Source organism: Castor canadensis, chromosome 11, assembly GCF_047511655.1.
Source record: "Castor canadensis chromosome 11, mCasCan1.hap1v2, whole genome shotgun sequence".
In the NCBI taxonomy this organism is placed as follows: Eukaryota; Metazoa; Chordata; class Mammalia; order Rodentia; family Castoridae; genus Castor; species Castor canadensis.
Genome location: NC_133396.1, coordinates 81,863,610 through 81,888,048, shown reverse-complemented (window position 1 = coordinate 81,888,048; position 24,439 = coordinate 81,863,610). Strand labels below are relative to the sequence as shown.

General features: G+C 46.3%; 1 protein-coding gene across 11 annotated transcripts in view; it reads left to right on the top strand.

Annotated features, from left to right (window-relative positions):
• Cacna1e (calcium voltage-gated channel subunit alpha1 E) overlaps positions 1 to 24,439 on the top strand; it is a 477,885-nt gene that overhangs the window by 398,671 nt on the left and 54,775 nt on the right. For 8 of the 11 annotated variants that reach the window (XM_074047299.1, XM_074047301.1, XM_074047296.1 and 5 more), the window contains 7 exons: positions 3,191 to 3,247; positions 4,441 to 5,094; positions 5,455 to 5,768; positions 8,320 to 8,476; positions 9,568 to 9,697; positions 10,396 to 10,455; positions 11,136 to 11,242. In XM_074047299.1, the coding sequence (XP_073903400.1) occupies positions 3,191 to 3,247; positions 4,441 to 5,094; positions 5,455 to 5,768; positions 8,320 to 8,476; positions 9,568 to 9,697; positions 10,396 to 10,455; positions 11,136 to 11,242 (1,479 nt within the window). The remainder of the gene's footprint in view (positions 1 to 3,190; positions 3,248 to 4,440; positions 5,095 to 5,454; positions 5,769 to 8,319; positions 8,477 to 9,567; positions 9,698 to 10,395; positions 10,456 to 11,135; positions 11,243 to 24,439) is intronic. The other 3 variants (XM_074047300.1, XM_074047306.1, XM_074047305.1) reach the window with 1 other exon arrangement.

Genomic DNA, 24,439 nt, shown 5'->3' with positions numbered 1-24,439 from the left:
CATATTAAATTTGAGATACTTCTAAGGCATCCAAGTGTTTGAATAGGCTATTAGTTACATGAGTCTGGAGCTTAGAAGAGAAGTCAGGATTAAAATAAAGATTTGGAGGAAGTCATTTGCATTTAGATGGTATTTAAGCCATCAATGTGGGTGAGATGACCCAGGGAGAATGGGGACAGGAAAGAGAGGAGCTGAGGACAGAGGCTGAGCATGTATCTGTGCTTTTAAGGTCTGGCAGGGGATAAGCCAGCAGAGGAGACCAAGGGGGAAGAACCAGGGCACAGAAGAACAAGGAAGCATGGTGTCCTGGAAATGTATAGAATGAAACCCTGTAGTACAGAGGAGTGGGCAGTGGAGCTACATGCTGATGAAGGACAACCTCCAATGGGGACAGAGAAAGGACCATTGGATTTGACAAAACAAAAGCAGCTAGTGACCTTATAAATAGCCAGGTGGGAGCAGAATCCAGGTGGAGTGGATTAGGGAGAGAATGGGAGGCGATAAGTACAGTGGCAATTACACACTCTTCCAGGATCCAGCTCAAACCTGTGGTTGATGGTAGAACTAGGCGAGTCAGCTTGGGGCCTGCATTGGCCTGGTATCTGTATGGTGAGAGGGGCAGGTGTTGGAGAAATGGTCAAGAACCACAGAATTCCTGTTGCTCTAGGCCTGCACGAGGCCTGTGTGAGTGGCCCTCGGTATCCGTGGGGAGGGTTTGAACCTGCTGGAATTAGAACTCTATCTTGACACCAGACCCTGTCTCCCATTACTTGAAGCTAGTGTGAAGAGTCCTCCTCAAGTGAGGAGCTCCTTCATGGCCTCTTCTTCACCTTGTTGGGGCCTCCCTTCTCTGCATGATTATTAATTTTTTCACCTTTCAAAACTGTGAAGCCTGACCTCTGGCCCCTCTTCTGTGAGTGAGAGAAAAAAAAATTCATTAAAGGTTGGTGGGGAAGTGCCAAACAACTCCTACCCTTCTGAAAATTCTCTGGGTCTTGAGTAATTTCTACCCTACCTTCCCTGAACCCGTGAATTTGGGCTAAAAACATACACACAGGTATCCAAAAATGCAGATGGCTAGGACTGGCTGCTGCCTAAGAGTGGGTGGTTCTATTTACTGAGATGAGGAAGCCTGGGGGAGAAGAGGGTTTGAAGAGATGTGATTGGGACGATGCTTGGCCCAGAGTAGATACCTTACTATTTATGGAATGGAAGAATGAATGAAATGTGGGTAGACACAGGGCTGTGGGAATCAAGCATTATGCATCAGGGCGCAGTGAGTGGAAGAAGGTACTGCAAACATTCAAGATGAGCCAAGACCTGGCCTCTGGTTGCCATGCACATGCCACAAGTTATGCACTGCTGGCAGGAGTGGCCTTAAAGTATATATGCCCTGTTCAGGTATGCAGGTCAAACCCGTGATTCCTGAACTGTAGTGTAACTAAGTGCAAATGTGGCTGCCGTGGAGAAACTCAGGAAGAGCATTGTAACAAACCAAAGTGACTGAGTGCTTGTCCTAGTTCTGTCACTAACATGCTCTGTGACCTTGAGAAGAGCCACTCAGGATCTCAGGACTTCTGTTTTCCCATCTTAGGAAGGGGAAGAATGTTACCTGCCCTTCCTGTTTCTCGAGCTTGTTGTGGGGTATACATGAAGTCATGCATGTATGAGTTGGGAGATATGTGGATACTTCTCTGCGTGTTTTGGCGTATGAATGTAAATTTGGATCTTTGCATACAAAACTAGAGACATATAGGGGAGCATAAAGTGTGTGCCTAATCCAAGTGAGAATTAGTTTATTCTCTCTTTTGCCTGGAATGTGTGTGTGTGTGTTTGTGTGAATCCTTTCATGTACTTACATTTACACACATGCTTCTGAAAGACTGGTATTTGAGAATTTGCAAATAGATGGTATAATGTGCTTTTCCTGGTGGGTGTGTATGCAGCTTATCTAGGGTGTATGCTTTTATGTCTATGTGCTACCCATGCTTCTCAGTACCCCAGCCCCCACCTGGCCTCCTTACAGTGCAGGCTTCTGATGACTGGGGATATATTCAATTGAAGAGCCCACAGTCATTTCCACAATGATGCCTGCATCAGTAGGTGTTTATGTGCGCAAGTGTGTATTTGTGCCTCTTCTAGACACCCAGGATGGAAGCTCAGACCAGCTGCCTCTGTTCCCTCAGGCTCCTCCCTAGAAATAAGATGTGGCAGTTGGACAGTTAGTCTGCCTAGCATACTCTGCCTTGGTGGGTGTTGGCATTTACCAACCGCCCAGGTCCAGCAGGGCCCAATGAGCTGGACTGGGTCCACCAGCTCAGAGACTGGATCAGGCTCACTCTGAGGGTATCCAGATGAGTTGTTCTCCACCCAAGCATTGGCCCTGTGCTGATAGATATGCTCACTTCATTACACATTCTCTCTACTTTCTCAAGTGCTGTCCACCCCCCACTCCCCATCACGCTGACTTTCCATTAACCTTGTATTTGAAAGGACACAGGGTACATGCAGAAGAGCAATTTCTTTGTGCAAGTCTAAAAAAGTCAATACTGTGCTACACAGCTGAATAGACCAAAATTTTAAAGTCTCTGGCCAGGGCAACTGTGTGGCATAAATGTGGGGGCACCACTCACAACCTGGACAATGTGGATGGTAGCTTGTGGAGTGGTGGCCTTGCCCCGCCTTCAGCCACGGGCTGCTTTGTAGCCTCAGTGGTATGTATGGCAGACCATTTGTTTCTCGCATGTTTCATAAGACTAGGTCAGCGTCAGCTGTAACAGTGTTGAGTTAGGGAGTCACAACTGTATGAATGTGCTATTTACCTTTGGGAGGCAGGGGACAACTGCTCATTACAATGGACCTCTGAAAAGTGTTTAGATGGCAGTGTGTGTGTATCAGTGAGCATGCTGTTTGAACATCTGAAGCTGTATCCTATACAGAATAGTGTGTCTTTTGTGTTTCTGCATGTGTGCTTCAAAAATGAGATCCATGTATTTGCACATAGCAAGGACTCAGAAGTCAGTCATTGGAGATGTGAAGGTTGGGAGTCCCCAGAAATCTTAACAGCCACATGGAGAGCCTGTGGACACGTACAGGATTCTGGCCTCCCTCTGGAAATCTGCTGGTGACTGTGGGGCTTGAGATTCCTAGAGGTCGGGATGAACTGAACCTGTTCATTTTTCTTTCCCAGAAGAGACAGAAGGAGAAGACACCACATGTCGATGTGGGAGCCACGCAGCAGCCACCTGTATGTGTGTACCGGTTTGCGTGTTTGTGAGTGGCTCTGTGTGGGTGTGGGGACACTGTGTGTTTGTCTTTGCCACGGACAAAGTGGCACTGAGTATGCATGTCAGCGTGTGCCTTGAGATGTGTGTGTGTGTGTGTGTGTATGTGTGTGCGCATGTGTGTTCCATGCACTTAAGTCTGTGGACATGCCCCTCTGCACCTTTCAATATGTGCTTATATTAGTGTGTGTCTAAAGTACGTGACCCTGTGCACTGTTTGCTCTTCAGTTTGGCCTGTGAGTGGGCACATGTTGGCATTAGTGATTAGTCTTGGTGAGTGTTCCTTTCCCTTAGGCAGTTGTGTACAGCTCTGTGTGGGCCTCAGTGAAGGTGTGTGTGGGTAAATGTGAGTGTTCCCTTAATAGTTGGTAGATGTGTGCCCACAGGCAAGTGAGGGAAGGAACAGGTGCCTGCCCTTCCAACCCAGTGAGCCCATGCCTCTGTGCTCTTGTGTATGTCATGTTTGTGTGTTCTTGCTGCCTCTTGAGTGCTCATTAGGCCCCTGAGTTGCAAAACTCAACAGTGGTTTGTGTCTGAGCTGCTGGTGGTCTCTCTGCATACAGCCTTCTGTAGGTTTTATTAATTATGGAAGAGACCCACAGCCCTCTTACTTTTGGGGGATTATGTCAAGATTTATAGTGCATAGGTCTGCTTGCCACTGACCTCACCCTTTGTTGGTATCTGACCATGTCTCAATCCTTGTTATTCCAGGCTGCAACCTGAGAGAGAGGGGAAAAGGAGGAAATTCTCTGACCTTGAGTCAAGGGCCATCTGTAGACACAAAGCGGGACTCAGATGATGCCCTGAATTAAAGGAGCACAGGGGAGGGAAGGCAGACAAGCCTTTGTACAATTGCCTTGACTGGCTCAGGGGTTGTGAAACTCAGTCCTGGGGCTGATCCTTGCCTCGACAATTGGCTACTGTAGAGCAGGGATTGGAAGAAAAGTACCCTGGACAGGGAGGCACTGGTCCCTCGACCTACTCGTGTGGCGCCACTCCACTCCTTACATCTTTTTGTGCTTCCTGTCTCTGGTCCTGGGTTCTCCCATTTGTTCCCTCACCATGTGCCCCATCTTTGCTCATAGCCCTTGTGGCTGCCCTCCCTGACCTGTGACTTGGGTTCTGACCGTGGCCCTCGCCCTTTACCCTTTACCAGGAGAGAGAGGAGACGCCGACACCACATGTCCGTGTGGGAACAGCGCACCAGCCAGCTGAGAAGGCACATGCAGATGTCCAGCCAGGAGGCCCTTAACAAAGAGGAGGTCCCACCAATGAACCCCCTCAACCCCCTCAACCCACTGAGCCCCCTCAACCCACTCAATGCTCACCCCAGCCTCTATCGGAGGGCCAGACCCATTGAGGGCCTGGCCCTGGGCCTGGGCCTGGAGAAGTGCGAGGAAGAGCGTATCAGCCGTGGGGGATCCCTCAAGGGAGATGGAGGTGACTTGACCAGTGCCCTGGACGACCAGAGGAGCCCCATGTCCCTGGGCAAACGGGAGCCACCATGGCTGACTAGGCCTTGTCATGGAAACTGTGACACAACCCAGCAGGAGGCTGGGGGAGGAGAGACTGTGGTGACCTTTGAGGACCGGGCCAGGCACAGGCAGAGCCAGCGGCGAAGCCGGCACCGCCGAGTCAGGACTGAAGGCAAGGAGTCCTCCTCAGCCTCTCGGAGCAGGTCTGTCAGCCAGGAGCGGAGTCTGGATGAAGTGGTAGCCACTGAGGGGGAGGAGGAACATGAGCCCCGAAGCAGTCATGGGGGCAAGGAACCAACCATCCATGAAGAGGAGAGAGTGCAAGACTTAAGGAGGTGAGTTCTGGGAGTGCCTTGGAGGCACATAGCACAGACCCATGTTAGGAATTTTCCAAGAGAGGGGTTTTGGGGCCTCAGTTTCCTCTTTCATATGATGGAGATGATAGTACAAAAGCAATGAGATCTATCACCCTGAAAACAAGCATCTGTTCTAGAGCATCTCTGCTGGGGCACAGATGGATGGATGTGAATGAGACAGTGGGCATGGCTCTCTGCCTGCGTGGGCTGGAAGGCAGCAGATAATGTGTGCTCTCCAGCAGGCCTGCTTGACTCCCCTACCCTTTCTCTCTGGCCAGGTGTGTCAGGCACTCTAGAGCAGCTTCTGAACCTTGGCCGTCTCCTCCTCTGTCTCCTTAGGACTAACAGTCTGATGGTGCCCAGAGGCTCTGGGCTGGCAGGAGCCCTGGATGAGGCTGACACACCCCTTGTCCTGCCCCATCCTGAGGTGGAAGTGGGAAAGGATGCAGCACTGACAGAGCAGGAGCCAGAAGGCAGCAGTGAGCAAGCCCTGCTGGGGGACGTGCAGCTGGATGTGGGCCGGGGCATCAGCCAGAGCGAGCCTGACCTCTCCTGTATCACAGCCAACACTGACAAGGCCACCACTGAGAGCACCAGTGTCACTGTTGCTATCCCTGATGTGGGGCCCTTGGTGGATTCAACGGTGGTGCACAGTGAGCATAGTCCCTCTCTCCTTCTCTGTCCTTAACCCCCACCCCACCTGGGACTGGGGAAAATTGGCTCTGGGGTCCTTCTGATAAACTCATGGAAAGTCACATCAGTAGGACTAAAGCATTCAATAATAAAACATAGTGGCAGTTTTCTTCTGCAGAAGTTAGTTAGGGTTTTCTCAATATTAAATTCTGCCTATAGCATTTCCTTAAGCTCTGGTCTTGTTACCACCCTAGAGTCTTCAGAGGATTCATATGTGACTTTGTTCTCAGCTATACTTTTAGCTATTTGATTGAAATTATGAAAATCCAATTGCGTCTTATGAGAACTCCAAAGGTGCTCTGCCACCCTGGCAAGTGCAGGGACCCCTACCTGGGTAGACCATGGCAGGAAGACTCTTTCTGGCCTGGTTCTTCTTTGTCAGTGGCCTTGGAAAGCCTCTGCATCTCTTGAGGCCTCAGTTTATCATCTGTAAAGTGAGAGTGTTGAACTAGATGATCTCTGAGGCCTTTCCCTGTACTAACATTTTATGATTCTATTACTCTTATCAACTCTTTTTCTCCTAGGAGCTTTTAGTCACACTTTATCTCCGTCAAAATTCCCTCAGGCAGCAGAGGTTAATCTGTGAAACTTTAAAGGGAAACTGAGCAAAAAATGAGCATTTAACCTACTACTCCTCCCTGCTACATACCCCATCGTTGCATTAATCCTATACCCCATCCTTGCCCTGATCTGTGCCTCATCCCTGCATTAATGTCCTGTCTTGGACCTGATCCCACACTCCATATCTATGTCAATTTCATGCCCCTTTTCTGCACTAGCCTCACACCCCATCCCTGCACTAATCCCAGTCCCCATCCCCATCCCTGTATTAATCTCACTCTCCATCCCTACCCTGACCCTATACTTCTTCCCCACATTAATCCCATGTTTTACCCCTGTTCCCAAACCCCATCCCTGCATTATTCCCACAGCTTCCCCACGATCACTAAATTATGACCAAAGGGTTCTACCTTGCTTGTTTTCCTTCCACTTCTTCCATATTTTGCTTTCACGTGACAATCTCTTTCTCTGCTTTTGCCTTTCTTCAGTGCTCTCTCTTCCTTCACATTTTCCACACTCAAAAGCTAGCTGCTTTAAGACTAAATCTTCCATTGTCCAGTACTTGCTGGGGTTGAGTTGGTCATGTCTCAAGATCCTAGACTTATAGCCTCCTGTTGAATTTTATACTTTAATGAAGTAAGTGTTTTAACTGGGCACAGTGGCTCAAGTCTGTAATTTGAGTACTCACAAAGTGGACATTAGGAGGATTGCAGTTTGAGGTCAACCCAGGCAAAAAAAGTTCAAAAGACCCACTCTCAACAAATGGCTGGGTATGGTGGTACATGCCTGTCATCCAGCTATGTGGGGAAGCATAAATAGAAGGATCACAATCCAGGCTGGCCTGGACATAAAGTGAGCACCTATCTCAAAAATAACCAAAGCAAAAAGGGCAGGTGACATGGCTAGGAGCTAGAGCACCTACCTAGCAAGTGTGAGGCCCCCAGTTCTGGAAAAAAAAAAAAGTGTTCTGAATCCTGTTTTATGAGAAGCAACATAAGACAGAGTGACCGTTCCTCTGTTCCTATTTCAGTGTGTGATAGGAAGACTTTTAGATATAGTCTATGACTTACCTTCAGAAGGCCTCAGCACAGGCCAGGACCACAGAGCTTTGCTGCTACACAACATTCCAGGGTAGAGTCGCTCACCAAACAGAGAGCAGTAGGAGGGGTGGATTAGGTCCCTTTCTTCATTTCAGTAGCCTCATCCTCCTGCCACCCAACCCACATTGTGACTTGAGTATGGAAACAGGGAGTAGCAGCCTAAGAGCTAGCTCCACTAGCAAGGACCCTTTGCTCCTTTTCCTCCAAGTCCTGGAATGCAGTCATGGGCCCATACTCACATAAATATTGCATTTTTTTCTACATCCATCACGGCTAGAAAAGGCATAGCCGGAAAACCTCCAACAGACTAATGGCTTCTTGAAATCTTCCACTGCAATGTGAAGTACATAGGATTTCAAATTGGAAGCTCATACTAGCTACAGGAGCTTAGGAAAAGAGTTTATATTTCGTGAACTTCAGTTTTCCCAGCTGTGTAATGGGAATAATATTATGTGCCACTCAGGATGTATTGATGTGAAAGTTTAATGAGTGAATTCAGTAAGAATTCAGAGTCTAGAAAAAAATATCTAATCTTTATAAGCTTTGTAACAGAAACAATCGTACCATTTGCCAAACAGGAAGAGTTCAACCATAAAAGGGGACATGATTGTTATCATTTATATGCCACACAAAATTTGGGTGAGAGTGAGGACAGGATGAGGAGAAGGGCTTAACTCAATGTAATATTAAAAAAAGAAAAAAGAAAGAAAACCCCCAGTGCTCACAGAGTGGTTTTCTAGGGGCATCCCTCAGGTGCTTTCCTAGCCTCTCCATGCCAAACCCAACTGAAAATAAAGGGCACCATGCATGTAACCAGGTTTCTGAGGATTTCAACACGTCCCTCTTGCAGTTAGTAACAAGACTGATGGAGAAGCCAGTCCCTTGAAGGAGGCAGAGATCAAAGAAGAGGAGGAGGAAGTGGAGAAAAAGAAGAAGAAGGAGAAGCGTGAGAGTGGCAAAGCCATGGTGCCCCATAGCTCCATGTTCATCTTCAGCACCACCAATCCGTAAGATACCCTCAAGCTGCTCTCCCTTTGGTGGGAGGCCAGACAACCAGGGTTTGAGCCAGGGTGGATAATGGGGAAAAGAAGGGAGCCCAGTCATCTTCCTGATGAATTATAGGTGAGGAGGAGGGTTGTTAAGTTAAACAGCCTCTGAACTGTGTGTCTGTAGTGCCCAGGGCAACTGAAGATGGGGAACAGGAGAAATATGAGAAAGGAACTCTTCACCCATTCCTTGGTCAGTAGGTGGCATGACAGGAGGAAGGAAATCGCCTCAAGGATGTGTCGCCAGACATTCCTAAAGAGGACAGAACTGAGACTGTGGACCCTAGGGTGACTGGATCATCCACTGGATTGGGGTTTGGGTCTCACTGTCTTACATACGGATTTTTGAAAAGGGAATAATTCTCAGGGTAGAGGTAGGGGCATGAGATGGGGGTAAAAGAGAAGAGTCTAGAAGGTTTGATTCAAGGAGGATGGGATTATGAAAGAATAGCCGCCCTTCTGCCCTGGGAGGACAGGGAGGCCTTAGGGTGGATAGGGTTCAGACAGAGCTCAGGGACAGGAGGAACCTGGGTGAAGGTTGTCAGGTCACCTGAGACAGGAACGTAGAACATAGAAGATCACTACTTTCATCACAGTAGCCTGGGGGGTGGTGAGAATCTGTTGCTGGTTTCTCCAGTAATCTTAGAATCAAAGGCTATTTTATGTTTCTTGGTCCTTTATGATTTCTTGGGAAGGTCCAAGTTTCCTAACAGTAGAGGAGAACATACCAAGATGCAGTGGAGGGCACCAGTTACTACCTAACCCCCCTGCCAGCTTGTGTAGTCTAACACTGGCTTCTCCCCATGGCGTGCTTACAGATAATGTATCTTGGCTTGCGTGCCACAATCCAATCTGATTATCTTTTCCCACTGGGGCTTCAAATAAAGGGTGATGCCTGAGAAATTAAATTGCTCTCCCGTCTGCTTCCTTTGGCGAGGGCCTGGCTGCCTGCAAGAGGCTGATGTGTGGGGCGTGGGAAATAAGAACAAGCATGGGAAGGATACAGGGCCAGTTCAATGAGCCCCGCTCAGCAAGGCTCACTCACTCCACAGGATCCGCAGAGCCTGCCACTACATCGTGAACCTGCGCTACTTTGAGATGTGCATCCTCCTGGTGATCGCAGCCAGCAGCATCGCCCTGGCAGCTGAGGACCCTGTCCTGACTAACTCAGAGCGCAACAAAGTGGGTGCACAGGGGCCATTTGTCAACCTTCACGGTGCCCTGTAGCCCACTCCATGCCAGCCCCTCCCTTCCTGCATTAGAGGTGAACCAAGATTGTGGGAAGGCTGCTGGGGAATGAGAAAGGATGGAGAAATTGAATTCCTGTTCCTCAGGAAGAAGTATGAACCGTTCCTGGAGAGGTCCCTAGACCTCCCGAGTATACTGTTGGCTTTGTGCTGTGGCAGCACAGCAGGCGCCGAGAGCCAGCCAGGGATTTGAAGGGGGTCTGCTGCCTGAGGCTTGGATGTGGGGTTCATGGGTGATGTGTGTGAAGCTGGGGAGCAGAGCCATCTCCTAGGTACCCCACAAATGCATGTCAGGAGATATGAAGGGAGTGAGGAAGACAGGAACTGACAAGGATTCAGGTCCTGAGCCAAAACTGAAGTGAGAGTTTTATGGAGAAATTCAGACCCAAGAAGTTAAATTCTGGCCAAGGACTCGCTCCTGAGCCATATGACTCCAGCAAGTTCCACAGCCCTCTTCTCCCTGCATCTACCTCTCAGTCTTGCTCATAGTTGTAATTCCACGTCTGTTTTCTTAGATGGTGAGAGCCAGGGTGACCATGCAGGACTGCGTCTGTCAGTAAGCGGGCCTGACAGATGGGTACGTAGCTTGGTGGCCTCACCTGGTCCTCTTCCTCTCCACCTTGTGTCTTACAGGTCCTGAGGTATTTTGACTATGTTTTCACGGGTGTGTTCACCTTTGAGATGGTTATAAAGGTAAAAACCTCCAGAAAACACCTGGGTTCCAGGGTTTGGGCATGTCACCTGTCTGCTTCTTTAGTTTAGAGCCTTTCCCCCAAAGCTGCCTTCTAAAAGCCCCTGACAGAGCCTCAGGTGGGCCTCTACTGAGCTCTCCTTTGGTCACAGAGTCCTAAGAACATGTGTCTTGGTGAGATGTGACTGCATGGATGTATTTGGATGGTGTAGACCTTGTGCCCACGGCTGGAACAGGAGACAGGCAATGGGTGGGCAAACAGCTTGAGGACTGTACTCTCCTGTACATTGCACTTCCTTGATTTACCCAGGGTGCATGCCAAGGCACAAGGTTAGGTAGAGGTGAGTCTTCCCAGACTCCATCTAGTGCCAACTGTGTTCTTTTCCCTCCAGCCATCTGTGAATGTATGGCAGTGTATGGAACGCTGGGCCACAAAGGAAAGGAAGAACATGCAGGGTTTCTTGAGAGCAGAGGCGTCTAGTCCAACCCTGGGCAGCTGTGAGAAAGGCCTCATCCTTACCTGAAGAAAGTCAGCTACATGTCCCTTTGCTCCTCAGACCCAGGGTGCTGTTGGTTGTAGAGATAGTAGTAGTATGGGCTTTGCTCATAACCAGAGCTCAGAGCAGGTGTCACCTGTACCACCCTGGAATCATCAGTGGTTGTTCACACCTTTGTTCTGCAGATGATAGACCAGGGCTTGATCCTGCAGGATGGGTCCTACTTCCGAGACCTCTGGAACATCCTGGACTTTGTGGTGGTGGTTGGTGCATTGGTGGCCTTTGCTCTTGCGTAAGTGACTCCTTTCCTGTTTTGTCTCTTTCCCTCCCTTCTTCCTAGAGACTGGCTGACTTGAGGCCATCTCCAGGGCCAGCCTGAACAATGAAACACTAAGAGTGGAGTTAAAGGATGTGGTGCTGGGAGTCTGCTTGCGAGTTGCTCTCAGCAGAGCTCCTAATGGATTTATGGCTCCAGTTTCCGTGCCCTGAATGGCAGGGTAGGGGTAGTAGGAGCAAAAAGCTTCAGGAGGGAGAAGTCAGAGGCCCCAGAGCTTCCCTTAAGGGAGATGAGTAAGCTTGGGCAGGCACTCAGGGTGTGGACAATGCCTCTGTGCACTCAATGACAGACCCAGGGACAGCTGATGTGCCCTTTCATTTCTTGTTTGCCAAAGATAAGCATGAAAGAAAGAAGGAAGCAGAGGGCAGAACAAAGTTGGGGATCCCAGAATGCTGGGCATAGGGAGATGTTTGTTCAGGGGTAATCACAAGCTAGTCCTAGGACATAAAGAAGCATATTGATAGGCTTAATCTGCAAAAGGAATGACTTTCCAAACCTTCCTTGACAATATACTTAATTAAATGGCCTTAAGCCATTTAGAAGACCAAACCATATTCATTACATTCAGGGACGTTTTTACCCCACATATTGATCCAGCTGTAACACTACAGATTTTCCAGTACATTTTGACATTTCCTATGGGATTTGGCCAAGGGAGGGGGGCTCTCTTAGCCCTCCAGGGTGTAGTTAGGACAGAGGGATGCTGTCAGGACCTTTTTTTCTAACCAGGGGTAGGCAGCGCTCCAGTAGGATGGAAGACACCCTTCTGGGCTCTGTCTGTACCTTGTTCCACCCACAGTAGCTTCCCTCTCTTCTCAGTGGCACAGCAGGATTCCCTAAGCCATCTTTCCAGTTTTTTGAGTATAAGTAAGAGCCTCATCTTCCAAGCAAGGCTAGTTGCATTTTCCTTCTGAAGAGGCAGAGAAAACACTTGGGAGCTGCTTTCATTGATGGCAGCTGTATGAGGGAAGGGACAAGATATATTCATAGTTACCATGCCCAGATCCAAGGGAATGGAAAGGGATCATCTATCCCACTCCTCTCAAGCATTGCTGGCTTCCATCCCTACTCCATCCTGGCAGAAAAAGAGGTGACAAATGCTTCTCAAATGGCCCAGGGCAGGGTGCTCTGTCAGTAGGAGAGGTGAAAGTTCCCAGCTGTGCTAATAGTATAATCACCCAGAACCTGGAAGCAAACTGTGTCCATTACTGCCACAGCCATGAGAGACCCTCGAAAAGAGACCTTGGTTGAGTGTAGTTGGTGACCCCATGATAGACTGGCAGTCAGGGTAATTCCAATGTGCCTAGTCTCCATGTCCACTAGTATGTTAGCCCCCTTGGAGTTCTGTGGAGTCACCTTTGCCCTCACAAAAAGAAAACATGGCTGAACTGTTCACAAAGAAACTTCACAAAGCATGGTATTTCCCCATTCATTTTGGATCCTGTACTGGTTCTCACAGCAACATAAAAACAAAGTTAACCCTCCTCTAGTCCTTCCTTAGAGAGATTCATTAAAATCTGCCTTTGTCCTAGGAAACCCACCTTTTTGTTAGGGACCCTTGGGTTTTAAACTCTTTCTTTTATTTATTTTTGGCAGTACTGGGGTTTGAATTCAGGGCTTCACGCTTTCAGGACAGGCACTCTACCATGCTTCTAGCCCAGCCTTGGGTATTTTTAAAGGTCAGGTTCCCTTCCCTTCTTGTTCTATCAATTCATTTGCATACATTATTCACCACATTGTTCTTCTCTCTTATTTTGGTCTCAGTAGAATAGTTGTCTATCCTTGGTGAGAAGAGGGTGGGGAGAGATGCATATAGATAAGAACTCACCCAATCTTTAGGAAGAACAGAGCTCACAGGTAACAGAACAAGGAAGGTATGGACTGTAGGAAGGGTCATACCTTGTTTAAATCCCAGCCCCTATCTTTTCCAGTTTTGTGTCCTTGAGCCACACAGCAAAATATTAATCCTCCTAACTTCAGTTTCTTATCTCTAAAATAGAGACAAAATAAGGTATGTAAAGTGCTTAGCACTGGGCCTAGCAGTGTGAGTGATCAATAAATGTTAATTCCCTGCTTTATCCTTTGAATTTGCCCATCATGTCATGAAGTCTGACTGTGGGAACGAAATGTGTGCTGGTGCATAATGTATGCGAATGGTTGGAGATAGATGCAGGCTGGTCCAAAATTCAGCTGTTTCTCATAAAATACCCCCTCCCCTTGCATCCTCTCCCCCTACCTGTACTGGGCAACCAGGCAGGTGTATTGGTGCCTGTGTGGGGAGGGAGGTTCATTTTAGCAGAAGTCTCTGCATGCCTTCCCTGTGTCCACTGTCCACCTGTCTTTCCTCAGACTCAGAGTAACACCAATGTGCTGTAGGGTTGTCATCTGTCTTGTTCTTTCTTTGTGCTCTTTGAAACATGGCAGTGGTGGTGGCTTTGGTGCTGATGGCAGGGGAAGCCTTAACAGCCCCGGAGCCGAAGCCTCCCTGTTGGTCCTCAGACCAGGTACAGTGCAGGGAACTCCAGAAATCCCCTGGTTCTGGGGTCCATGCTTATGTGATGGATTGGGAGTTATCCATCACTTGCTTTTAGTGATGCAGCATCTTGAACTTTCTCTTCATTTCTCTTTGAAATGTAGACTGGATTTGCTCATTCTTCTCCATATACTCTCTTTTATCATCATTGTTCCAAGCTCGTCATGCCCATTCCCTTGCCCCATTCTCTCCTCACCAAGCAGGCTCCTGCTGTCCCCACCTCTGGCCTTCATCACTTTTGCTTGAGGTCCAGGCAATGCTTTCTGTCATTTGTGTGCTCATGCCTCCTCCCTCTGCTCTCTTCCTTTCCTTATTGAGGGCACTAGAGAATTCAGCTTTTCTACCATGTTGGTAGAGTTAGCAGGTGTCCCACCTGCTGGCAGAGAGAGGGTGTAACCTGGGGCAGAGAGTGGAATGGGTTACCGGGCCTAGGACTCACACAGTCAGAGGCTCAGTCAGGGACCCAGACCAGCATGGAAGCCAACTGTGGGTTTATTTGCAGGCTTGTCAAATGTCACTCTCCTCCCATCCAAGTACTAACCAGGCCTGACCCTGCTTAGCTTCCGAGATCAGACGAGATCGGACGCGTTCAGGGTGGCATGGCCGTAGACAAATGTCACTCTCCTAATGGTTATAGCTTTCATATAATTCTATGGAATTGTCATATTCCATAGATTTGCCTCCCTGCCTACCACGCAGATAACTTTACCCCATCCTTGTCTCCTTCTTGCATCCTTGAAATTGAACCTTGTCCTAGTGAGGCTTCTGCAAGGCTATTGCTCAGTGAATTTGAGTAACTGGTGGTGGTTGCCATGGTACCATTATTATATGGCTCCTCAGAAATCATGGGTGCCTTGGCATCCCTTCCACCACTGTCACCCAGAGCCTTCTCAGAACCCAGTCCATCTCCCAAGAGCAATGCTCCTAACCAAGGGGAAGGAGTGACCTCCAGCTGAATTCTCAAAGCTGCATTGTGCACTGAGTCCTTCTGCCACAGAGGTCTGCACCTGACATCCTGTGTGTTTTCTATAAGCATCTGTGCTGTGTATGTAGTGGCTGGAGAGAAATCTGTTCTCTATAGCTGCATACATCAAGCAAAGGGATTCTTTATAATGTAAATCTGACGAATTCTATTTGGGAACATGATTGATTTTTGAGGAGGAGGCCAGGGGCATTTGGGATACCCACATTGTAACTTTTCTGTTCTTCAAAGTCTACTTTTACATTATAAAGCATTTATAAGAACATTCAGGTCTCCTGCTAAGCCCAGCATCTCTGCAGACAGGTGGGCAGGGTTTTGGCAGGGGTTGGGAACAGCTCTCCATAAGTCTACTGCCTTCACAACACCCCACTTTCTGGGCCATATGGAGACACAGAGTGTTTGCCAACTATAAATGTCCTGAACTGTGCCTTTTCCTCTTTGAGGTTTCAAGAAAAGTCTGGTGAGTGACTGGGTCTATGAAACCTTTGTCTTTTATCTTTTTTTTCTTTCTGAAAAAGGAGGATTCTTCTGTGTGATAATTATTTTCTGCTGAAGGACCGGAAACTGCTTTCCTCAATTTTCCTGTTGCCATCGTTTCTGCTTCCTGGCCTCCTGGATAGGAAGGCAGAGATGGTTACAGCCTTGGCATTTCTGGGTACCTGCCTATCAGCCATATTCCCACACCTCAGGGCATCCCCCCACAGTCAGCTGCTGTCTTATGGGGAAGTCAGGTGACTACCATGCAGCTTGCATTCTTGAGCCTTTTTAGAATTCTACATGTGAAGATGATGCTGTCATTGGCCTCATGGTTCATGTCTTCCATGTGAGGGATTTTCATGTCTTAGTGAAGGGATTTGGGTGGGGATAGCATCTTAGAGGAAGCATAAGAAAGGTCCAAAACATGTGTGTGAGAGGGTGAGTTGTTGTGGGTATATACACCTACGTTCTGGCATAGGACCCTGTCCTCTCCGTTTCTACTGTCTACAACATGTTACTTGATGAGGGCAGGTGAGCTCCTGGGTGGCACTTGCAAAAGTATATTCACAGTTGATGATTACTTGTTGGCACAAATGTTTTAATAATAGAAAAAGCACTCGCAGTTCTGCTCCCACCTCCTCCCCCATCTGAGGCCTCACTCTGGCCTGGGCATGAGTCAGAGTCGTGCAGGCACTCTAGCAGCTGATGTCAGAGCTTCCCATCACTGTTTGCTGTTGTAGCAGAGCATGAGGTGAGGTCAGGACTCCCTGGCACGCAAGGAGATCTGGCTCATAGCCACACTTGGCCTTTCATTATTTAGTCTTCGGCCAGAAGCAAAAACATGAGTCAATCTGCCTTTTGATGCCAAAAGGAACTGGAGTTCCCACATTAGCTTTTATTGCATTCTTTTCACTGAAGTGTGTCACTTTCCTGACACTTGACACTCTGCCCTTGTGGCCAGGATGCATGAGGTCTCTCAAGTGCATTGCACACCAGCTGTAGCAGCAAAGCTGGTTCCAAATTCATTCAATGAAATACACAGATGCAGCCAGTTTGAGATTTGGAAGGGCCCTGTGGCGCCACAGGCGGGACCTAGTCTGGCTTTGTTTCTGGGGTTTTGTTTTTCTGAAGATGAGAATGTGCAGATTCTGTTCACAACCAAAATACTAGTAGGTGCACACATTCAGCAGAGCATAGAAATGATAGAACAAAGCCTTCACCTGGACTTGTCTGTCTCCCTCCTGTTCTTCATTATTACCTGTATGTTAGGTGGTCCCCCTCGAACCACAAGCTTTGCATATAGAACGTCTTTCTTGACAGCCTTACTAAGTCAAGTGTTAGAACTTAAAAGGGAGTCTACCAAAGGAAGCTGTGATTACGAATTCACTTTATAGGCACAGAAAAAGTGGACAAAGTCCTGCCTCGTGCAAAGAAAACCCATTTACCACTGAGCCAGACAGGCCATCCAGTTCCCCTACTTTGGAGGAAAATGAAGGATTAAAATTAAATTTAGCCATCATGTAGTTCATTAACTATGGATTTTGGAAGCTGGCTGACAAGGAATTGGAAATTTCCAGCAGTGAACAGATAGAAGAATGTCATTCCTTGAGACGCCAGTGTTAAAAGTCACCTCAAGAGTGACTTCATCTAACTGTGTGCCCAGGCAGGAACACCAATGGTGATCAATGCCTGTGGACTCTTTGGGTGTCCGTGGCTATATTCTATCCCAGCTACCTTGGAAATGGGACTTGGGAACAGAGTGGAAGCCACATGGAGAGAGCATCATAAGTTCCCAGTCTACCTGTTCTTAGCATGCATGTTCTTTGGTGAACATTAGAAAATGTGTTATCTTTTGCATGTGACCTTGGTGCCATTGAGAAACTGTCTATAGGATGTGCACTTGCAGACCTTTATTTCATGGGTGTGAATACCCAAGTATTTCTCTTTATCCACAGCACAAATTTGGGAGATAGTTTGCTATAAATGGGACATCAGCCTCTGGCCACAAAACCCGGCAAAAATGAAAAGAACACAGCTCCATCCATATGGTAACCCACAGCTAGTCTAACCAGACCCATATACAAGAAGCACCCCATAGAGGTGGTCAGGCCTCACAGCCTTGGGAAGAGCCCCATCTTGCAGGATTAGTGGAAACCTTTTATAATACCCCCTAGGTTTAAAAGTAGGTTATAAAGAACTTAGGGCAGAAAGCTTCATATTGGGACTCCAGAAGTATCAGCCCAGATCATGTGACCTGCCAGCCATCTGCTTAATCCACACTCACAAGGGCACAGCCTAGCATTACATTAGTCTCCAGCTGGGAGAATGTATTGCTGCGGACTTCAGGCAAGGCCTTCCTCAAAGATTAGCAGATAAGGGGTCTTTGGGTATGTTTAAAATATAAAAACTAAGAAGAAATACAAAGTAGGCCTCTCTTCACAAGACTACATAACAGAACTGCTAGGAGACAAAGGATTTGCTGCCTCCTGATGCTTCTCCAGCAGGAGAAAACCAAAATACCTTCTAGTTGGAGTACAGCCATGTGTATGACAGATGAGAAAGTTTGTCAAAGGCCCTCATGAGTGTGTATGAGAAGCTCATTGTGGTCCCTGTGCAGGAAGGAAAGGATTATGTACCAGACACTTAGCATGGAGCTAGTTCTGTAGTCACAGAACAAAGATGACAGAGTAACAGTAACATAGGAGACCCCAGGAGAGGCATGGAAGAAAAATAATCCCCAATGGCAGCAACTAAGAGTGGCAAGGTCATAGAGCTGAATTTAGATTCCTCACACAGCAGCTGAACGTGGACTTACCATAGCTCCTGGAGAGACAAGTATTGCCAGTGCAGAGGAAAATGCACTCATTTCTATGTACATGTTCTCTCATTTATCACACGACTGTCTTGTTCTGTAGTTGAGAAGTCAATCGCTTTATTGACTTCATCTGGAGTTTTAAGTAGTTTGACTCATGTGACCAGCAAATAGCAAAGTCCATTCTTGAGAAACCTTGGGTGTGCGATTTCAGATGCAGTGTTTTCTCCATTATATTAAACTTCCTTCTACCAGGATGTTCTGCCATTAATTCATCTCAGGTCAGAGCAGCAGCTTGGAATGAATCTGCCCTCAGATCTCCCTAGAGACAGACAACACCTCTGGGCCAAGTGGGAAGGGGCATCCCCAAGTGTCTGTGTTGCTGTTTCATCGAAAACTTTCTCTTTCCATGAACAGACCTTATACTGATTAGGGGGAGTAAGGTAGCTAGCTTAATACATGAGCTCAGAAACTACTGTTTTCTTTTGCTGTTCCTTACTTTGAAGGGTTCCCATTTGAAAGACATTGTAACAACACACATAAGAGCTTAGGTTTCAGACTCAAACTTAGTTCTAAATCTTAGCATGATTTGTTATCACTGCGTTAACTCTGAGCTTCTGCTGCTTCTTCTGTAAGTGGAAATTAAAAATAACTGTTTTGGTCTTATAAGAATTAAATCAAGTAAAATATATTTAGTGTTCAATATAGTATCAGGCACTTAAGTTTTTATTAAATGGTAACATTTTTTTTTCTAACAAATAGTAATCCAGGAGCTTGAGCAAGATATTCATGCTATCATGATCACTCTGTCAGATTTATATTCCTGTGACCTAGTGCTTCCCCCAAGATTCTTTCATATCCCCAACCTGTTGCCACCTGGGCTCATGTCTTTAAGTCCTGACACTTGACGAATGAAGGTCTTCGCAGAACCTGATCCTCCATGCATTGCCCCTATGGAAGGAGAGTTGGTTCTTAGCAGAAATCAGCTTGAGAGTAAGTCCTCTGAGAAAAGGGGATCTGGAGCTGGAGAGCATAGTGACAGTGAATGATGAGTGATGGCACGTGACAGTCTGGAGGGCAGCTTGACAATTGAGCTGGAAAATTCTTATCTTTTACTGATGAGGCACAAGAGAAACATGGCATTTTTTCCCCCCTGGAGAGCAGCCAGAAACTTACCAGATGAGTAGGAAATAAATGGTAAAATGAGTGGCCCCACTGAGTCCCAATTAAAGGGGGGCCAGTGCATCCTAGCATGTGGAATTATCCTCACATTTTAACATTAGAGCCAATTTTTAAACCTGTTAAAATTTCATTAATTAGCTAGGCAGTGTAAAAAAAAATCTGATTATGCATTTAGTAGAATGATAGCAGTATTACCAAATGATTATTTAGATGACTTTTTTTAAAGCACATGAATTATTTCCAAAACAATGACCCTCAATTAAAGTGCTTGAAGAGCTCCTCCTCTTAGTTTGGTAAAACATCTCCCTTTGCAATCTTTTTGGCTTTGATAATGGGTCTGGGGGAGAGGTGCTTTGGCCTACTCCCTATGTAAATTATGATGTAATGTAATTAGTAAGAGCTAAATTGTTGAGGCTTTCCTTGACTCTGTGGCTTTGTTATCCAATCCATCTTTCATTTCAAATGGTGATTTTCAAATTAACACAACAGAGGATGCAAGTGTGTTTTTCTGCATCCATTCAAAATCATAGCTTTTCTTTTCAATGCTAGGTATTGAACCCAGAGCCTCATGCATCCTACAAAATCATTGCTTTTCCATAGCTCCTCTGTAGTAAGAGATCTGTCTAAAAGGTATGCAGAGCAATAATTAGTTTTGGGGATTTTTTGTTTGTTTTGGTTTTGGCAATACTGGAGTTTAAATTCAGAAACTGATTGCTAATCAGGTGTTCTACCACTCGAGCCACACTTTTGCCTTAGTTATTTTTCTGATAGCGCTCATGTGTTTGCCCAGGGCTAGGTTCTGACCATGATCCTCCCATCTACCCTTCCAACATAGCTGAGATTACAGATTCAGACCACTATGCCTGGCTTACTGGTTGAGATGGGGTCTTGCTAACTTTTTGGCCAGGTTGGCTTCAAATCATGATCTGCCTCATCATTTCCTCCCAAGTAGCTGGAATTATAGGTATGCCCACCATGCCTGTCCTATCACTAGAATTTATTTCACTTTTGGCTGGTGTCCGATTGCTATCCCTGCTCAGATCTGTGGATCTCCAAATAGCTCCCCAGTAGTTTGGCAGACATATACCCAGCTGTTAACAGACTGTACCAAGGAACCCATTTTCCAAAACAAGGAACATACACAGACAATGGTTAAAAATCCCCTTTGTGCCCTACTATGTTTTAAATGAATTGTTGAGAACAAATCCTGACCTTCATACAGCTGTGTGGGAGCAAAAACTATTGGGCCTTTCTGTATAAAGTGGTTACTATGAGTGTGGCCTCTGAGAACCTGTTTAAATGCTACAAGATCTCAGGGCCTCTGAGAGAAGGGCCTGGGCTAAGCAGAAGGCAAAAGCATGGGAGTGTGTGATATTAGACCACCTGCCCATAAATTGATCTATCCTTTTCCTACATCTTAGGGACGTTCTCAAGACAAATGTAGCCTGGGGAAAAGAGAGCAATTTATGTTGTTGTTTTGGTAAACTATCAATCATGATTCCATCTCTCCAGGGAAGCTGATACCTTTATTTGCATACTTGTTTTTGCGAGATCTGTCTTCCCTATTATAATAGCTACCTCACTTTTTTCCAGTACCTGGAACCGTGCCTAACACAGATTAAGGACTCCATAGGCGCTTGTTATATGAAGGAATAAAAGTCTGTTTGACCTACAAATGCCTAATTTCCTATGTGAGAAGATGCTATTACAACTCAAGGGAAGACATTTCTGTCCTTCGAACATTTGAAGAGATTATCACATGGAGGATTTGAAGTTAGAAGCCTTCAATTTAATTCTCAGATCATCCTTCATTTCACATTTACAGTGGAAATTATTATAATGTTGAATATGGAATCATTTACTGGGTGAAATACCACTAGAAATATCTGCTCATGACCCATGCATGGTGGTTTATGCCTATAATCCAAGCTATTCGGAAGGTAGAGATTAGAAGGATCGTGGCTCAAGGCCAGCCCAGGCAAAAAGTTAGTGAGACCCTCATCTCAACAAAATAAGCCAGGCATGGTGGTGCGTGCCTGTTATCCTAGCTTCAGGGGAGGCATAAGTAGGAGGATCCTAATCCAAGGCTGGCCCTATGCAAAAGTATGAGACCCTATTTAAAAAAGAAAAAAAATCCCAAGTATTTGCTCATGACATAAGGTGGTATAATACAAGTTTGTGATACAGAGAAAAAGTTAAGGAGAATCGTTTCTCTGCCTTTTGGCTAAGATCATGTGTAAAAAGTTAAGGAGAAAAAGTAATGATAGCAACCAGCAACTCAGAACCAAAGCCTGAGTTCTGGGTACTTCGTAAGAGCAGCAGGCTGAGAAGGGCAACCGTGAGACGCATGTTCACTTGTGGCTCTGAGCTCACTCACTGAGTAATTCTATGCCAGGCTGCTTCTTCCTAGGGCCTCTGTTTCCTTTGCAAATAAGTAGACCTAAGATATCTTTTCCAGCTCTAAAACTCGGTGAGCTGGCTTAATTTTGAACCAAAACCTGCTGGTGCTCAATGTTAAGAGCAAGAGCTCTCAGTGTTATCCATGAGCTGGGTTCAAGTCCCCAGTCTATTAACTAACCTGAGCACTCACTTAACCTCTCTGAATGTCATATGTGAAATGGAGAGAACAAAACCTGTGTCCTAAAGTTACTAAAAAGTTGAAAGAAAGATTTGCACTAAAAGTGCTGGGCACAGAGTCTGGCCCAGAATAAAAAATAACTATTTAAAAAGTGAAAATTAAGTTCTCATTGTTTCTATCTCAAAAAAACTTATGGGTTATGCCTCACTACTAGAGCAGGGATGATTTTTCTTCTAAAAGCTGCACAGTAAATAGTTCACAAAAGACAGTTGGTCATTTAACTTATTAAAAGGCAGCTTTTTTATATAACCTTGATAGACAAATGCCCCCCCTCATCTGGAGGTGGTTTAGTGGAGTAAGTCACCTGAGCTTTGGAGAAACACCAGAGTAGTCTGTTCCCAGATGAAGTCCTTCTGAAGGCCAGCTATACCACCGTGATTTGAGATGCCTTTCCAGAAAGTGTTTCTGGCCCAGGGCAGATAAGACTCCTTCAGCCTGGTTTTTTTTTTTTTATAAAGTCACGGTAAGCGGAGTTGGTCTGAAGACTACTAAGGAACTGAAGGTGAAGCCTGCATAGAAAAGAGCAATTCCATTAGGCTCCTTGAAACAAAATCCAAGACCTGGACTGCGGTCTTGGATTCCCAAGCTTCCAGTGCTTGGGAAGGGCCTTTGCCGTGTAGGTAGAGAGGTGGTTGTAGAGCAGAGGGTGCGCAGTCCTTCCTTTCACAAACCTTGTGGACTTGACAAGTGCCAAGGCTGTGGGCAGGGTCCTGTGGGCCCAGGCTTCCCCCAGTGTGCCATCACTGTAAGGGTTTCTTTTCTCCCTGGAGTTTTCTGACTGTTTTCTTTCTCTCCACCTCTTCCCCTTCCTGTAACTACTAACCGCTTCCTGATTGGATCCTCCATAGGAACGCTTTGGGGTAAATATGTTCAATTTTCTTTGAAGTAAAAGATATGAGGACTGGGTTGGAGGAGGGAGAAACTATGGTTGGAAGGGGACAAGTTGGCTCATTGAGAAAGGAGTTGCCAAGCCTTCTTGGGAAATGATCGCTCTGAAGGGTTTCGGTAATAATTGACTTACATGCTGTCTCTTTTAGACATGTAGATAGGTGAGCTTAATACAACAAAAGAGTTTATAAAATATACCAAATCCTTTGGATATAAAAGTTCATTTCAATGTGATACTTTTGGACTTGTTATATGCAGATCTAAGGTTGAATAAAAGTGACTAGTAGGGCATGACCTATGACCACTAAGAGAGTCTTAAAATTAACATTCTTGGCAAAGTCAGCATGCCTGAGGTTAGATTAATGTCTTCTTTCCTTCTGTGAAAGGATAGGCTATTATCTCCCTACTCTGGGGTATGGATGACAGGTTAAATGCAAGTAGAAGCCCTTGCAGTTCCCACCTGATGTTCTGGGTCCCCTTTCCTTAAATTGTTGGTACAATAGTAACCCAGGCCATGATGAGGAGAGAACAGAGCCTTACCTTACTATTCAGAGTCTTGTTTTCCACCATCTGCATGTTTTACAAATTAACAATTATTTGAATTGAATGTAAAGATCTCAGGGGGTGAGCAAAGAGGAAAGAGAAATGCAAGTCGACTTATTCATTTCATTAGATGCATTTTCTTTAGTAAGAGCAAGCATTTCTAAAAGGATCATTAGCTACAGGACAAGGGTAAAGGTGGGCATGGCCTGAAGTTTGGGCCTACTCCAGATGAGTGGCTCTCTGCAGTCTGCACCAGGTGCAGAGTGTCAGCTGTGGAAGGAACTGTGAGAAGGGACAGCCACACAGACATAACTGGGGTGTGAACCAAGATCCTGGCAAGATGCTTGCATGGCATGCTCCCTCTGGAGTGGGCAGCCTTGTCCCACCACCCTTCTTCACCTTGCTTTCCCCAGTCTGATGAACTATGCAACAGTAGTAAACCTAGACTGAGCCAAGTTCCCTGAGACTTGCTGTCAACTGTGGGTTTCCAACCAAGTCCATTAATTTCTCTTCAGAACCTGCTGCTGGAAAAGCATTGGACTAGGCCACTAGTCATGCTTTCTAGCCCATTTTCATTTGCCAGTGTGGCAATGAGCAGCATTGATGACTGTTAGGGAGAGGAAGGGGTTATTAATATATGTGTATGGGGTGTGTGTGTGTGTGTGTGTGTGTGTGTGTGTGTGTGTGTGTGTGTGTGTGTGTTCCTGTCTGTGTACAGATGCTCTTTGACTTAAGATTGGGTTATGTAAACCCAACAAGAGGTGAAAATTTTGCAAGTCAAAAATGCCTGTGATATACCTAATCTACCAAACATGATAGCTTCACAGCACAGAACACTGTGGAGTGTCAATCATTTACCCTCATCATCTCAGAGCTGGCTCAGAGCTCCAGCTGCCCAACTAACAAGAGAGTGTCATCCTGCATAAACATTAGCCCAGGAAAAGATGGAAATTTGAAGTACAGTTTCTACTGAATGTGTATCACTTTCACACCATAATAAACTTAAAAAATCCTAAGTTGAACCATTGCAAGCTGGGAACCATCTGTACATGGGTGCGCACATGTGGGTGTATGTGCATATGGATGTATGCATGCAT